This window comes from Pseudopodoces humilis, chromosome 5 (assembly GCF_049639895.1).
Source record: "Pseudopodoces humilis isolate 2021_Gansu_Grassland_sample_001 chromosome 5, ASM4963989v1, whole genome shotgun sequence".
Classification (NCBI taxonomy): domain Eukaryota; kingdom Metazoa; phylum Chordata; class Aves; order Passeriformes; family Paridae; genus Pseudopodoces; species Pseudopodoces humilis.
In genome coordinates this window covers 5,254,513-5,271,395 of record NC_142204.1, presented here as the reverse complement: position 1 = coordinate 5,271,395, position 16,883 = coordinate 5,254,513, and the positions used below count along the sequence as shown (strand labels likewise).

General features: G+C 39.3%; 2 protein-coding genes across 2 annotated transcripts in view; one reads left to right on the top strand and one right to left on the bottom strand.

Annotated features, from left to right (window-relative positions):
- Positions 1-379: 379 nt before the first annotated feature.
- Positions 380-14,580, bottom strand: GOLT1B (golgi transport 1B). Its single transcript, XM_005526980.3, has 5 exons — positions 14,471-14,580; positions 9,030-9,121; positions 7,135-7,313; positions 4,335-4,416; positions 380-2,996 (listed from the first exon to the last, which is right to left on the bottom strand). Exons 1-5 carry the CDS (start codon positions 14,493-14,495, stop codon positions 2,958-2,960), a joined length of 417 nt encoding a protein of 138 aa, XP_005527037.1. The 5' UTR covers positions 14,496-14,580; the 3' UTR covers positions 380-2,957.
- Positions 14,581-14,831: 251 nt separating this feature from the next.
- RECQL (RecQ like helicase) overlaps positions 14,832-16,883 on the top strand; it is a 16,027-nt gene continuing 13,975 nt past the window's right edge. Inside the window, 2 exon segments of the mRNA XM_014256061.2 lie at positions 14,832-15,129; positions 16,078-16,150. Coding sequence (XP_014111536.2) covers positions 16,135-16,150 — 16 coding nt within the window. The 5' untranslated portion in view covers positions 14,832-15,129; positions 16,078-16,134.

Below are 16,883 nucleotides of genomic sequence, written 5' to 3'. Positions count from 1 at the left end.
GAACTCATGGTCATATCCTTGAACTTAGACTAAAAACCTGCTCCAAAATCTAGACAACACGCTCTTTTTTCCCCTGAAGTTTCACAGTTATTTCCGCAGAAAAAAAAGGAGGTAGTTTCCCACGTTACTGAAATTTCATATTTTGTTGTGCTCTGTCCAAAACTGGAACTTGAAAAACTAGGGGGATGCTTATGTAAAAGGTTTGCTGTAAAAAGGGAGGAAACTTTTCTATTTAAGATTAATCCAAGCCCCTATTTACTGTAGAAGTCACAGCAGTGTAAGATGGCCAAGCAGTAATAGCTTGTACTCCTGACCCTCTGGAAAGGAAAATTTGTCACCAGACTTTCTTAAAATATGCACATGAAGACACAGAGACAAATTATAGAAAAAGGTACCCATTTATTCAAGGTATGACAAGGATATTTACAGTATTAATCTGCTCAGAATAAGATCCATCCTTATGAGTTTTAAAGCAGCAATTATAAATTACATTTAAAAGGGGAAACATTCCAAGCATGTTTCTGTTAGATATTTTTACAAGGACAGAAACACTTTAAGGCTAAGTTGTTTTGACCTTTGCTGCCACCCATGTTTATCTTGGCAAAACCATCTCAAAGACAACATTACCTTGAGGGATAGACTATGCTAAATTCAATATAAAATTCTGTTCCCTCAGATGCTTTTCACAACAGTTCACGTGTGACAAAAAATTGACTTTTGATGTAAAACAATTAATTAAATATAAATGAGATGACCTGCATATACCCCAGCTTCTCAGAGGCAAAAGATCATCCACAGCAACACCTTAACCACCTCCAAAAGACATCATCAACTTTCTTGTTGATGAAGGTACTTCAGCTTACCAAGCAAGTTGCTGCAGCCAGAGATCCACAGTCATGTGGTGCAAACCACCTTTTCCTTCACATTATTTCTCAAGACCAAAGAACAAAAACCTTCAGGTAGCTGATTTCTAAGGTAAACGATGAACACTGTCTGCTTTAGACAGCACATGGTTCCCACAGCACAGACTAGTGCCCTACCACAGAAAACAGGATGAGTTGGCTAAGCTGCTGTAGGTACCATTCTCTAGTCTTTGTTAACATTGTAACACACAACAGAGCTATAGGACCAGTTAAAATTGGTTTATCTTTTGAGGTAGAGCCCACAAGTCATATTTACTCCTGTCTCTAAACTGCAATGCACATGCCATCAAGCCATTTTTGGTCATATATAAAACAAACCCAGATTTTTTGGATGTTATTAATTGTAAAATAACAGGCCGTTTTGTTGTTTTTTTCTGAATCATTTTGTGCCTATTTTAGAAGGTAGCAAATTAAACATTGATACTAGTAGATTGTGGCTATTTATACAGTTGCAATGAAAAAAACCCATGTTTTATACAAATAGGTTTCGGAGCAACTTTCAAAAGGGTTGTTATATGAAGATTTTTTTAAACTTAGAACTTACTTTGGAAAATTCCAATTTTAACTGCATAATAAAGAAAAACCACCCCAACAACAACAAAAACCCACAGTCATTAGACCTTTAGGCTACATAGCTACTTTTAATACTACATTGGGTAATTGTTTCAGGATTATATCAAAGGGAAAAGAAAGTCAAACACAACAGAAACCCTCCCTGCCTGCATGAACACAATTCACTGAACAAGCATGGTTTGTTAGGTGAGGATGCTGTAACTAAGATTATTGAAAGTGCACAATGAACATTCCAACAGAAGCAGAAATGTGACCCGTACATTAGGAGGGGACATTTATTCCAGGTTAGCCAAGAGCCCTCTGTAACAACAAATCTGTTGCTGTAACCAAGACTTGTTTGAAGATAATCAGATAACCCAGTAACAAGTTACAAACACATGGAGATTGGCACTTGATCTTTAGTCAGCCTCAGTCACTCCGTTTTCTCCCCAGAGACTCACATACACAGAACTTTAAGTTTCTATTTTATTACCGTAAAAAATAAAAGTAAATTGTAGTTCCAGAGTAAACAAAAAAAGCTTAGTTTCAAACTGTTTAAAAACAAAGCTCCAAATTCTGATAAGTTACATGTCACAGGATTCACATCAGCACCTCAACCTATGCAGTTTTTTGTGAACTAAGCATATTTCACAAAGTTTTCATGTTAGTGACAAGGGGCTACATTCTCATCAGGATGCACATGTAACGTGGCTCAAGGAGAACAACCTGGAGGGACTGCAAGTCAGCTTCCAGAGTTTCCCACTGAGCTCTACATGTTTAGAACCAACATTTAAGACCAAAGTTATTAAAGATTGACCTTTTGCGTTTTCCAAAATGGAAGGCAAATACAATCAACTAACATTTGGCTTTGAAACATTAAGATAACAATGCTGTATTTCAGCCACATATTTACAAAAATGTTTACAACAGAACTGTGTAGGGTTTCCTTTTTATTGTCATAATACACTTATAGATGAATAGTCATCTTAACCTTCATGCAAAGATGCATCTCTTGTTACACAAGAAGTTTCCTGTATGATTTTTTTGCACTCTGAGGATAGCAAGCAAAGGGTTGGGTAAATTTGGGTCACCCTTAAAAATGTAGGCCTGTTTGCTCTACTACACCTTCAAAATAAGGAGGTAAAGAACAGGCACCGTTAATTCCACAAGGTTTCATTGCCTCTAGCATGTTTTCCAAACCCAACAAAAATAGTTCTTGAACAGTTGTAACATGGGTTATTCCATGACTTTCCCCTCTTCAGTTTACTTCCCGAACTCTGGAGTTACTTTCCTAGAAGCATACTTGCTGAGCTTCTTTTCTAATGTATATCGTTGACTATACATTTTAAATTAAACTGTTATGTAAAGAATGTAACAAGCTTTTTCCTTTGTACACAACTTAATCTTTGTGCTGAGTATTCTTCAAAGGGATTTTATAAATAATACAGTAAAAGTTTGGATCAGTCTTCCACCCTCTCGTCATTATACCATGTTGTTGCTTTCTCCAACTTTATCTACAAGCTGTGGAAAAGGAGACAAAAGGGTTTTAAGTTGATAACATTTATGTACAGTCTCTACTACTCTCAAATACTGCTTGCTACTTGCACAGTTAGTATGCGACTGGAAATGAGAGTCAAGTAGTACTCACCGAGGTCTCATGGTTTAGATTTGTGAAAACCAAAATTGTTACAACTGCAGTTGTGTTTCTGCATAACATGTTTTTCTCATATAGACATTAACAGTGCAACATGAAGATGCAACAGAATGAGAAAGGAAATAGAGGAATGCAGATAACACTGCCAGCTTAATGGTTAAAACAAAACAATAGTCTCAGCCACACATGCATTAGTAGACCAAGGAAGATATTTCAACTGACCATTACTGTGGATTCTCTTCTGAGCCTACGTAGGCTTTGAATAAAACATTAACAATTATCTTTTAAAAACAAGATTTAACCCCGTTATGATCAAATAAAATATGATTAAGATCAATTGACAGATGAAACATTCAATTGATCATGAATTATGAGCCACAACTTGGCCTAACTGTGAGACTGGAACAGATGATCTGGAACACTCATTTTTAAAAAACAGCCTGTATGCATCTAAGTTATTCTATTATTTTTTATACTATACTATATATAGTACTATATATTAAAACTGTTGCTTTCAAAACTAGTATTACAAATGCTTATATTAAAATACATACAAAAATTAGCACAGTAAAAGTAGTTGACTGAAAACACCCTAGATTAGCATCTTTCTGTTAATTGTCCTCAAATCCCTGGCCATTTGGTTAAAAAAATGGAAAACTACATTTGAAAAAATACAAATCTTATTAAAATAAAGGATACAGCCTGGTGCAGTGGACCTCAGTAAATAGATCTGATGAATGACTATACATCCTGAGAGTTTCTGGGTTCATTGTACAAGCTGCAACTTAACGCTGAACTCCACAGTTTGCTTTTTACAAGCCACTTTTTACAGGAAACTTTTCCTAAGTTCACCCAAATACTGCACCACGAATGGTGTCCTCCTCATTGTACAGACAGGAGAAGAGGCCCAGGAACGTGGCAGGATTCACCCCAGCACTCCCAGTCACAATGCAGGGCTCTGCCCACTTCACTACCCATGAGCAAGGGCAGCTTCTGCAAATGCATCCTTTTGTTCTTTTTACACCTAGAATTCTCTCCCTGGGAATGAATGTGATGCCTATGGTGCAAGAACTGTACAGGAATGCATTTGAAATCATCGCTTCAAAGTTGTATTTACTTTATTTTTGATGAAATTCTACAAGCGCTCTACAAGTGGAATAAAAACCAGAACTTGCTTCAGTTGTTGCATGAAGTACCAAACTTACCGAGCTTATACCAGGTAAATTCAAGAGATATCCAAGAACTGGAACTCTTCTAATAAAGCCAACCACCACAGGAAAGAACCCCCTTTAGGTAAGACATCAGAAGATTGTATTAGTTTTTAAAATTTCTCATATTGCTATAACATGAAAAAAAATAGCAGGTAATTTTTAAACTAAGATTACATAAAATCTTGCAACTTGTTAGCAGCACACTTGTTTACCAAATATATCCATACACATTCATCAGAGAAAGGAGAAAACCAGGAAAGAAATGGTGTCTTTTTAAATGGATTTAATTTTCTTCATAGCTGGCAACCCTCAGCTCATAAAAAAATAAGTGAGAATACCCAACTTAGTCAACAAAACTGATTTCTCAAAATTAACATACATATTTTGAGATAATTCCTCTTTATATTACAGAAATACATTCAAGACCCAATGTAGAAACAAGTGAAGTTAGTTCTGATTAATTAAAACCATGTATGGTACTCTTTACATTAACTAATGTATTAACTACAGTAACATAAACTAAATTAACTTTACATTAACTAAGCATGACAGAGTTGTGTATTCATTTATTTCCCACATTTAAGTCGGTGGCTTGAATCATGACCCTGGCAATGTTGCCTGGCTTAACTGCTATGGTGTAGCCCCTGCACTGTCTACTTAATCTCTGCAGCAGAAAAACAAGTTTTCTGTGGCAGTATCTCAGCTGTTTGCAGCCAGCTGGTGGCATTCGCAGCAATCTCATGTTTAACATTCCCTGTGTGGAATAAGGATTAACATGCAATGAGGCCTCAGCCACAGTGAAACAGCGATGTTTCACGAGTCATCATCCTTTTCATGACACTGCTAGAACTATTTGCTGGGTAATATCCACACCAATAAGGGGGCATTTACAGATTTATTTATTTTTTTTTTTAAAGATCAGATCATTTCAGCAGCCCAGTAAATTGTGAGGCAGGGCACACAAACCACTTATAACAGATTAAAATAACTGCTGTGTCCAAGAATAAGGAATAGTCAGTACAGTAGGGATAACATTGTCAGCCATAACTTTGCAATGCTATAATCCGAACAAGGCTCCAAAAGCACCTTAGATTATAAGAACTGTCCCATAATGGCCAGGGTAGTTTTCTGCTATGCAACCAAGCTGCAGGACCCTGAGGAACAGTATAAAATTATGCTTGAGGAAAGACTTCATAACTTCTTCAGAAAGAAGCAATAGGATGATGGTTGAACTGAACAAGATCAAAATAAAACAAAAAGCTTTGCTTGAAGTAGTCATTAGCCAACCTTGTAGCAAGGGATTTAAATTCTACGAACAAATAAGCACTGGAAAAGATGGTCACAGAATCATGGAATCATCAGGGTTGGAAAAAACATACAAGATCATTCAGTCCAAACCACTAGTCTCCAGATGCTTTAAATTAAAATAGGCCAGATAAATATTCACACTTGGAATTATTCATCCCTCGTTGATTCCCTTCAGGCTAATGGATAGTCCTAGGGATAATTATTGATCTTTTGTAAACCTCTCAACATCATTTTACCTTGCAAGCTCCACTAGATAGTACATAACCATACCTGCTTAGACATACTAACTTATAACTCTTTTGAGATCTTCTACAAGGAGGGTGTTTTGCTGGAAACACATTCTACTTGCTTTGTACTGGTTGATTAAACCAAGCACAACATGCAATAAGTGACAATGTATTTAGTGAAATACTGTGATTATCAAAGCACTTGCAGTGAAGAATTCAGAGTAACACAGAGTAGAATAATAAGAAATACATTAAACCCACAAAATTCATTTTTTTGAAATTTTACAGTCTCCAGTAGGAGCCACGTTCAATTTGTTTTTAAAAATAAATGTTTTATCTGAACTAAATACTAAATATTAACACACAATTTTAGTGAGTACAAAAAGAGCTCCATGAGAACAATGGTTCACTTTGATTAACAGGAACTGTATGATTCAGCCATTCACTGAACACTTCAGGGTCTGAAATTTGATCAATAACTATTAGCGAAACAGTCAGCATCTGAACAGAAGTCCAAGAACAACCAGAAGCCTCCCTTTCTACTTTTTTTGCATATTTTTTCCTTTGTTCTGTAGGGAAGCATAGAACTTCAACTATGGAAATAAAGATAAAAATATAGATATCTATGCAGGTTGTAACAAGTCAAATTCTTTCACAATTACAGTTGCATTTATGAAGAACTTAAATGACACACTGTGAAAGTTATAACATGTTTCAAGATTGCTGTTAAAAAGAATAGAATTTCCATTTTTCCTTAACTCTGTCGAGATACTGCTAACCCAAACAAGCAGTTTGACCCTAAGGCACAATTGTAATGAAACATGACAGAAACCATCATTTCCCTGGGCTGCCATAGTGATGAAATGGTAAGGTTACAAATCTAGGATGGTAGTAACTAAATATTTTTCCCCATTTGTTGAAGAACAAACTCCCCACCAAAAAAGTACCAAGTACTCCTTTTCCATGAGGAGATATTTAAACTTCATACTGCTACCAATTTGGGCTCCCACGTTTTGAAGCTTTACAATTCTTTGGTCAGACATCAACATTGTTAAAGTCACTTTGATAAATGCCTCACAAACATTAGCAGATCTGAGTCTTGGAAAAATACTTACCAACTTGTAAATAAACAATTTCATATAACATCTGTCCAAAAGGAACACTTAAAGTATGCTGCTTTGTCAACTCTAACACAGAAACCTACACAAATACATTTATTCCTAGATAAACTAACAAAGCTGTTTTCAAACAAGACTTACCTGAACAATAGGAAGAATCCATAAATTTCAAGGATCATTCCTATTAAAGGCCAACCAATGAGAACTATGAGCACACCACCCAGGAAGAAGCCCGTTGCTTTCATTTTGTGTTTTTGAAAGAAGAATCTAAATGTTCTTTCTAAACCAATAACAAAAGACAAGCCAGCCACAAATAAAACCTAGAAAAGACAAAAACAAACCAAAGAAAAAAAAAAATTATATTCCCAAGTACAGTATGTAAACATATATATATATATATATATGTATTTTACAAAATTAGACTGCTTTTCTTGCACAACTTCTATTAATACCAAAAGACAGTTGGTGAGAACGAATTTACTATTGATTTTCTTTTGTAAGGTCCATCTTAAAGCACTTGTAGCTCTCAGCTGCTTGAAAGTAAAGAGTCTATCCTTTGTGGTCTCTGCCAAACGCACTCAAGACAAAAGACCTGCTGAGAACAGCTATATCTGCCCTGTCACATACATACAATTTTTACAAGTGGTGCTGAAGCTTAGTACTACTGATATCAATCGTTCCTAAAAAACGAAGAACAGACATAAAAGCACCTCTGCTCTGTGCCACTGACATCAACAGCTTCTACTGACCTACTCATAATGCAAAGCCAGAGAAGGAAAAAGCTGAACAGTTGTTTTTCACTGTGTAGAGCTTTTTTACTGTTTATTTTTTTGTTCCAGTATAGACTAAACACTATCACGCTGGTGCCAACTAGTTAGAACTATTTCTGGTGTCCTGCAGCAACAGGACTAAGAATTATTTCAGCAACATTTCTGCTCAGAAAGGAATAGTATCTCAGATTTTACTCAAGATTGGTTTACTCAAGTTTAAGTTTTGTACGGTATTCAATAAATCACTTTCTTAGAACCTCCTGCCCTTTCTGATATAACTTTTTTTTTAAATAAAAACAACTCTGCAAGGATACAGTACCTTTTCTTGCATTATCTTTGGTTATCACATAGCCTGTCATTGTCTCTTCCTACCTACATTTTCATTTGCCCTAAACAGGATCTCGTATTTCCACCTTACATTAGGAAAAGAAAAAAATAAGCATTATTTCATTTTTCACTCCTCCACTGCACACTTGATTTGATGGTTCATAACAGTGCTTCAACTAATGCACCCAAATTCAGATACACAGTTTTATATTTCCCTTCAGGGAATATCAGTATTTGATAATGAAACTGATCTGTTTGGCTGCAGAGTTTTAGGCATCAGCAAAACAGGGGGTGAACCTCTCCCAATCAGGCTGTGCTTTGGCTGGCTGGCAAAGCTGAGAACAGCAAAGGCACAGAGACTATCACATGCAGAAAACACCCTGTCATTTTATATTTGGATTGGAAATTTCATGTACCAGATCTAGGATTTATTTTCTGTGGTGCTTTGAGTAACAACTTCAATTCAGTAAAAGCTGAAGATACTGAATTTCTCTTTTATGAAAGAGGTCTGACTCTTCTAAAACCAGAAATGTCAGCAATTCATACTTCTTTCTTTCCTCATACAGCACTGCAAAGCTACATGTGCTAGCACAAACTTAATGATTCTTATCCAAACATACACTTAAATTGACAGCTATCTTAGAGGATCACAAAAAATCACATTTGCAGCAGCACAACAACTGTGGAACAAGCTGCTTCTTGTCTACCAACATCCCACAGACCCGACCCAAGGTGATATTTTCACATCAGTGTGAGCTGTTCTAACCTCAAGCAGGAAAAATGATTCACTCCTATCACTGAGCACAACTCCTCCTTTATACCAAATTACCACAGTAATCTCTGTCATGCAGCTTCAAACTGATAACATACTGTTTTATTTTTAGTTTATCTTTAATAGATCACATACTTGCTTCTAAGTAGCACTGAAAAGGCACTTACATTTCCAATAGCCAAAAGAGCTTTGTCAAAGAAGAGTATCATTCCAAAGAAGAGGAAAAACACTCCAAAGCCTGTTAGTCCCATTCCAATCTCTGAAAAATAAGCAAATTTAGTCATGTAACAAAACATGGTACCAAGAAAAAGTCATGGATAAAAATTGGGGAAAAAATTAGAACATCCAATCTAAAGACATTTTAAATTTATAAACTTCCAAGTGTACAAATATAAATCTTGTAGACACCAAGTACTTCAACAGACAGATCTTTGGAAGCTGCTTATCAAAAAAGTCTGTATTTGGAAGTAGACATTGAAATTGAATTCAAAGAAAAGCAATCATGCATATATACACACAGCAAAGACATACGTCCCTTTGATTAGTTGCTAATGGAGAAAAGGATTGTTTTGTAAAGAGATAATGGAACTTTGTTTTCTAGATTAGATTAGTTGGTCAGAACATGGTACAAATAACATCAAGGTTGTGGGTTTGATTCCTGTATGGGTCATTCACTGAAGAACTGGACTCAGTGATCCTTGTGATTCTTCTCTTTCAAATCAGAATACTCTGGGATTTGCAGCTCTTATCCCATTAACTTTACCATAGTAATGGTACCCTGGTACCAATATTACTATTACCATAGTAATAGTACCCTGGTCCTCTCCATCCTCCTGAAACCTCATGTTCTATCTCCCATGACCTTGCATAGCAGTTTCATTCCCCTCAGTTTCCAGATGGAACACAACTTGGATGAATCCTGCAGGACTTTTCCAAGTTACCCATGTGCTGACAGCTATCAAACACTAGCGTAGGCCTCCAGACAATTGCCAGTTTTCACAAAACTGGCAGATACTAAATATTGAGGGATTAATGTTCAATTATAATTTTCATGCTTCATACTTAATTGTTATTAATTAAATGGTAGATCTACATTACACATAGATACAATATTTCTAGACTGCTAATGTTGCATAGCAGTTTCATTTTATGAAAATTTTCATTTTATGATCTTAATTTTTATATTTTTTTTTAAATACCTTTTGTACTTAATATATTTGCTTATACTATGGACTGGCTAGTGCTGGATTAACAGTTGGACTCAATGCTCTTAAAGGTTTTTTCCCAGTCTAAACAGTTCTATAAACTTTGAGTTCTGCAAAGGATGCTCAAGAAATACAGGAAAGCCAAGAGTAGGATGGAGGGTTTCTATGAGAAACAGGGCTAGAAATGTGAAGCTATGATTAAAACTACCATTTGACAATAGCCTCTAAAGTATCTTGGAGACTGTTATTAGAAATACATTTACTTTTAATTTTGTATCTCTAAAGCCTTTCTTTGGTTCTCACAAAGACTGAATGGGAGAGAAAAGCCAGGAACAGCAGCAACAGGGCTGCAAACACACACATTTATTATTGCTTTCCCTGTGACCAGACAATTTAAAAATCTACAGGACAAAAAAACAGCTTAGGAAAACATGCCCTACTATTCTGCCTGTATATATGTGTATTTTGAAGTTCCAAGTAGTTTCACACAGGCTGTCCTGAAACAAACAAAAAACCACATCCACAATCACAGTCCTCACTGCTACTGTTGGCCAGATCTACCTCAATATATTTTAATTGCACTTTGTTGATGTAGTTGGTCATTTGCTGTTGCCTGATGAGCTTGGGAGTAAAGGAGGATAATTATGCCTGTTTCAGGACTTCCAAGCAGCTATTGGAAATAAATTTCAAAACAGCTCATTTGCTACATTCCAATCCCCAAACTTCTCTAAGGGCTTGGCTTTCAGCAAGGCTGCAGAGCACATGCTGTTAGAGCTATACTTCTATAATGTTGCCTGCCACTTTAAATTGTTACTATGAGGATTTAACAGTCCACAATTAAAAACACTAAGTAACTCAATACAATCAATTTACTACAGGCACTCTCCCTACTTGTTTACTATGAAAAATGGAATTGCAAATTGTATTTTCAATGGATCTGGTGACTGAATGCAATATAACAATTGCAGCTGCCCTTTTCTCCAGTACTCTTTACTTCAGAAGAGCAGAAACAATCTGTATTCTGGAAGGAAAACACTTGGAGGCAGGACTCCAGAGGAGTTACCAGCTGCCAGCAAGATAAATATGCAGTCATGGGAAGTGAGTATTCACTCCTCCCACAGACACAGCTCAAGGTATGGATCTGGCAAGGAGGCAGAGGCCAACTCCCAACAGCTGCTGCAATCACCACTCTGACACTTCTCTAATCACCCAAAACGTGTTTGTAATCATTTCTGCCACAATGGATTCTGATTCACTTCAGAAGTTGCCCATATTCTCTGGTTAGTGGAGGGAAAAGGGAAAAAGAGAAATGAACATTATTCTCATTATCCCAAAATAACTGCTGGAAGAAGATGAATGGTCCAGGACTATTATCCCCTGATGCTGATAGCTCAGCAGAGGGTGTTACTGACTTGATTTGTATCAGAATTTGTAAATATATTTAACTACACTTCTTTGAGGAAGGAAAAGAAAAAGTGCTGACATTTTGTATAAAAGCTTTTCAACAACAAACTATGAATATTTATAGAGGGAGCAAACTATTTTAGAATCTTTTCTCCTGTGCTTTCCCAGGAAAGCAGAAGAGCTTTCCCACATTAGTCAAATAAAACATATCAATTCTTAGAAATGTAGAAGCACACATTACCCAGGTTGTATTTATTCTGGATTATTTTGATTTCCTGAGACAAGGAAGCAAACCTTCATTAATGTTTCTCCAGAAATTCCATAAGCTGTGCAAGACTACTGCAGCACTGTGTCAAAAAAGCTTAGTAGATAATTGAATAGATTCAAAATTAAGATACATTGCTCATGAAAGATTAGGGCAGACAATACACATCCCCAGCCTTTTACAGAGCATTACACAGTACAAAATAAAATGGAATTGTGTGCTATAGGCTTTTAGAAGACAAAAACTAGTAGTTTATATTCAATGTATAACTATTACTTTTCTAGCAGTATCTTTTAGTATTGAAAATTTAATTTTGGAAAAGCTAAGTGCATTCTTTTGCAATTACTTGTTGCTTATAACACCATTCAACACACTACTTAAAATTATGATCTAGACTACAGATGCAGAATTAACTTTCCAAACATCAACTGATGCAGTATTTAACATACTACTCCACCAGTGACTCTATGGCTAAATCTGTATTTTTTCAGACAGCAGTGAATTTTAAAATACCTGATGAACTAGCTTCATAATTTCAGAAAAACTGAAAAAAACCCAAACCTTAAACCCCCTAAATGTATTTTATTTAGTACTCTTGTCTCTGACAGTTAAAATCAACAGTCTTAGCACTTGAAATAGCTGAAGGTCCCACATGAGGAACTAAGCAAAAGAAAAACATTAAGTCTCTTTCTGAAGAGATTTTAATTTTTTTGACCAACAAATACTCCAGACAGGAATTTAAGGGCAAAAGAAAAGCCCACAAGGGTTTAATCAATCAGAAATTTAAAAACTAACCCCAAAGTTTAATACTCATCTCAGTAACAGCACAGTATCTGAATATCTCAAGAAATCATTGATCCTGAATGCTGCTAAACTCTGCTGCCTGTCTTCATCCTCGGCCTTAATTGGCTCTCCAATCCCTTTACTTCCAGTATATCCTGATATCAAAACTTAGCTATTTTAACTTTTTGGTTTTTTCGAATTTTTTCACACCCTCCTTTCTTAACTGATGCTGTGGTGCTTATCAGGCAGACTCATTTACTTCTGTGGCAATCATACCAGAATGCATCATACATGAGATGGTAATTTAAATCAAAGGCCTATCATTGTCCTTTACCTTGCTGCTTAAGCTGTTATCACAATCACAATTGTTAGGGCTGGAAGGATCCTCTGGAGATCACCCAGTCCAACTCCCCTGCCAAGGCAGGGTCACCTGCAACAGGTGACAAAGGAACGTGCCCAGGTGGGTGTGGAATGTCTCCAGAGAGGGAGACTCCACACCCTCCCTGGGCAGCTGTTCCAGGGCTCTGCCACCTCCAGTGTAAAGAAGTGCTTCCTCATGTTGACGTTAAACTCCTTGTGTTTTACTTCATGGCCACTGCTCCTTGTCCTGAAACTGGGCACCACTGAAAAGACTGGTACCATCCTCTTGGCACCAATTTGATATATTTATATCTATTAATGAGATCCCCTCTCAGTCTTCTCCAGAATAAACAGGCCCAGGTCCCACAGTCCCTCCTAGTAACAGAGATGCTCCAGACCCCTCATAATTTCTGTGACCCTCTGCTGGACCCTCACCATTAGCTTCTTGTCTGCCCTGTACTGAGGAGCTCGGAACTAGACACAGCACTCCAGATTTGGCCTCACTGGGGCCGAGTAGAGGGGCAGGATCACCTCCCTTGACCTGCTGGCCACACTTCCTGAAGCGCCCCAGGATACCGCTGGTCCTCCTGGCTGCCAGGACACTTACGAACTTCTTGACTCTGATTTCTTTAATATCTCTTTCCAAGCACTTCAGTGGAAACAAAATTATGGCCACATACAAGTATTTTTACTTTTTTTTACTTCAATGCCTTGTCCTCACCTTGAAGCCCCTTGAGTGTCACCTGCAGACATTTGGTGTGGTACCAGCAAGAGCAGCACAGTAAAACTATTTAGATAATTAAGTGAATCCAGACCACTGATGTCCACAGGGAGGTACACGGGAAGAATCGAGCTAAGCGCTACTTTGTTTACCTTTCAGCTTTCCTTCATTCATTCATTCATTCATTCATTCATTCATAGTGGGATTGGTATAAACCCACAGAGGGGCTAGGTTACATTACAGAAAGAGTTTTTTTCCTGTAAGGGTAGCCAGGCACTGGAACAGGTTGTCCAGAGAAGCTGTGGCTGCCCCATTCCTGGAAGTGTTCAAGGCAAGGTTCGATGGAGCTCTGACAAAGCTGGGATAGTGGAAGATGTCCCTGCCCATGGCAGGGGGTTGGAGTGAGATAATCTTAAAGGTCCCTCCTAACCCAGGCCATTCTGTGATTCCGCCAGAGCACAGCACAGCACACTGAGCACCCACAGCCCCAGACAAACGCCGGCCGCGCTGGTGACAGAGCTCTCCTGTGGGCGAGGGACCCTGCCAAGCGCTGCCCTATCGCTCTCCATTTCATCTCCCTTTCTCTGCCAGCTCCCGGTACCGCCGCACCGGGGCCGCCGCGGCTTCCACTGCGGGGATGCGGCCGCGAGAGGTCCCCCCGCCCGTCTGCTCCCACCCCGCCGCGGGCTCCAGCCGGTCTCCAGGGGCCCAGCCGGACCCTGCTCGGCTGCTCCCGGGAGGCCCCGCCGCGGACAAAGGGTGAGGGCCCGGCGAGCCCAGCCGCCCTAGGACCCTCCAGCCCCCGACGCCCCCAACCCCGCAGTGGGCGGCCCCACCCCGCTTGCCCGGGGGAGCGGTGGCAGCGCTTACTCTGCGTGTCGGACAGGGAGATCATGGTGACGGCGGGACCAGCGGGACCAGCGGGACCGGGAACGGCGGCGGCCACGTCTTCCGGAAACACGCACCCCGCCGCATGAGAGGCTCCCGCCCATTGGTCGCGCCAGCTGCCAATCAGCAGCCGCCTTGTATCGCCGCGAGGGCGCGCTCCCACGGCCACACTGCCCGCGGCCGGCGCTGATTGGCGGAGGGGCGGCGCTCGCGCCAGGCACCGCGCGCCAGTGGCTGAGGGCGGGCGGCGGAAGGGGCGGGGCCGGCGCGCGCGGCGCAGGTGGGAGCGGGGCCGCGGGGCGGGAGCGGTGAGGGATGAGGGATGAGGGATAAAGGATAAAAGATAAAGGATAAAAGATGCAGGAGCGCGGTCGGCATTAGCAGCGGGCAGTTGTGGGAGTTATCGGCCCGAGCTAGGGCTGAGCCCGCTGCACGGGAGGACACGGCAGCGAGGCGTGGTGGTGTCCCGCTTGCTGTGGCAGCCTCTCCCTTCCTCTGTCCATCCCGCTCCATCCTGCACCCGCCGGGCAGGGGCTTCCCGGCCTGTCCGTCCATCCGTCCATCTATCCTGGCCCGTCCTGCAGCCCTACCGACTGGCTGCTTCCGGCCTGGCAAGCACCGTGCCCGCAGCTGGCGTGTGGGTGAGGAATGCTGAGAATATTCCACTGTATGGATTTGTATACGTCTTCCATGTAATATTCACGCTACATGCGTGTGAGTATTCCCACATTGGAGGAGGTTGCCCAAGGATGTGGTGGAGTTGCCATCCCTGGAGGTGATGAAGAGGTGTCTGGATCTGGCCCTGAGCGATGCGGAAGTGTTTAATTCACACATAATTTTTAATATAGATTTCCCTCTCCGTTTATAGGAGCGGGAAAGATCTTTGTTATGGTGGAATCAGCTAATAGTGGGGAGTTGCTGAATTTATTCCCTTTCACCTTCCACTGGACTTTGCTTCCATCTACATAATAAGTATTTCAGAATGCAAGAACAGAAAATATAAAGTCTCTTGGATTTAGTGTTGTTAACATATAATATGGTGAAGACTGTTGTTAAAAAATTAGCCAATAAATACAATTCTATGTTCATTTCACTGATGATCTATTCATAGTTGATCCCCCTTCTCTAAACCAAACCACGTTTTCACTTCCTCCTAACAGATCATCTAGGTGTTAGGGTGGCTGCCTTTCTAAGGGGCACAGTATAATGTGTTCAGACTTTCTGTAAAATAATCCTTGAAGAAATCAAAAATTATAATGGGCACTTGGTGAGTGACTGGTCTACATTAGATCATTCCTCTTGCAGGAGGGGTATGACCTGGTTAAAATTCTCTTAGATTCATTTAGAAGACTGGTGATCTGTGGACTTGGGAATTGGTTGTGAGTTTGTGTGTATCCATTTTGCTGAAGGAAAAAAGCAGTTGTCATCTAATGGGGCTTCTTTATGTAAGCAAATTAAATTCACCAGTACTTAAACTCTTGCTTTAACAGCTCTGGTAATGAAGAATCTCCTGCAGTAAATTTGTTCTAAGTGGAGACGGTTTACTTATAAAATATATTTTAAATGTATTTATTTCATTTTCTTTTTAGTGACAGTTGCTTGGTTAAATAAGACCTCCTAAAGATAACGTTATTTAATCTCCAAAGATGACAGCTGTTGCAGGTAATCCATAATTAATGTTCATTTTGCTGTCTCTTAGCTAACAAGACACAATCACTTGATGTTACTGATTGTTATTTATATGAATTTAATGTATGCAGAAAAGCATTTGTGGGGCCTATTGTGCTATTATACTTAAGATTTGAAGAAAAAAAAATACTTTACTGGATAACTTTTTATTTCTTATCCAAACCAAAATGCCCCATCCCTGGAAGTGTTCAAGGCATGATTGGATGGGGCTCCGAGCAACTTGGTCCAGTGGGGAGTTGAAACGAGATGATCTTTAAGGTCCCTTCCAGCCCAAGCTATTTGTCTGATGAAAATCAAATTTGTCAATGAAATTACTTGGTTTTCAGTATTTTGAAAATATGCTTCATATTTTAAGATACTCTTAATTAACTCTTTTCTGCTGAGTAGCAGTGGGCATTTAGGAACTGTCATCATTTTGTGCTATCTGAAATGAAGATATTTTTTCCATATTTCACATTTTTGTTTCCATAACCATATCATCATATCTGCTCTGTATGGGCCAAAATCTCTTGGGTTTTCTGGGTGTGGGGGAGGAAGTAATTTCTTCTTACGCTTTTCTGACCTGGCTCTGGAATAGTGATACATGCTTGGCATGCAGGTGTATGTGTTAATTATTTTTTTAAACTCCAGGGATTGGATTCTAGAACACAACCTGCAATTCACACACATTTATATTGGGTTGGGAAGAGGCAAATTCCTGGCAAAG

Coding starts and splice junctions, on each gene's coding strand:
- GOLT1B (XM_005526980.3), bottom strand. CDS start 14,495: ATGATCTCCCTGTCCGACACGCAGA. Junction 9,122..14,470: donor CTCCCTGTCCGACACGCAGA/GTAAGCGCTGCC, acceptor CTTATTTTTCAG/AGATTGGAATGGGACTAACA. Junction 4,417..7,134: donor GGATTCTTCCTATTGTTCAG/GTAAGTCTTGTT, acceptor TCTTACCTAAAG/GGGGTTCTTTCCTGTGGTGG.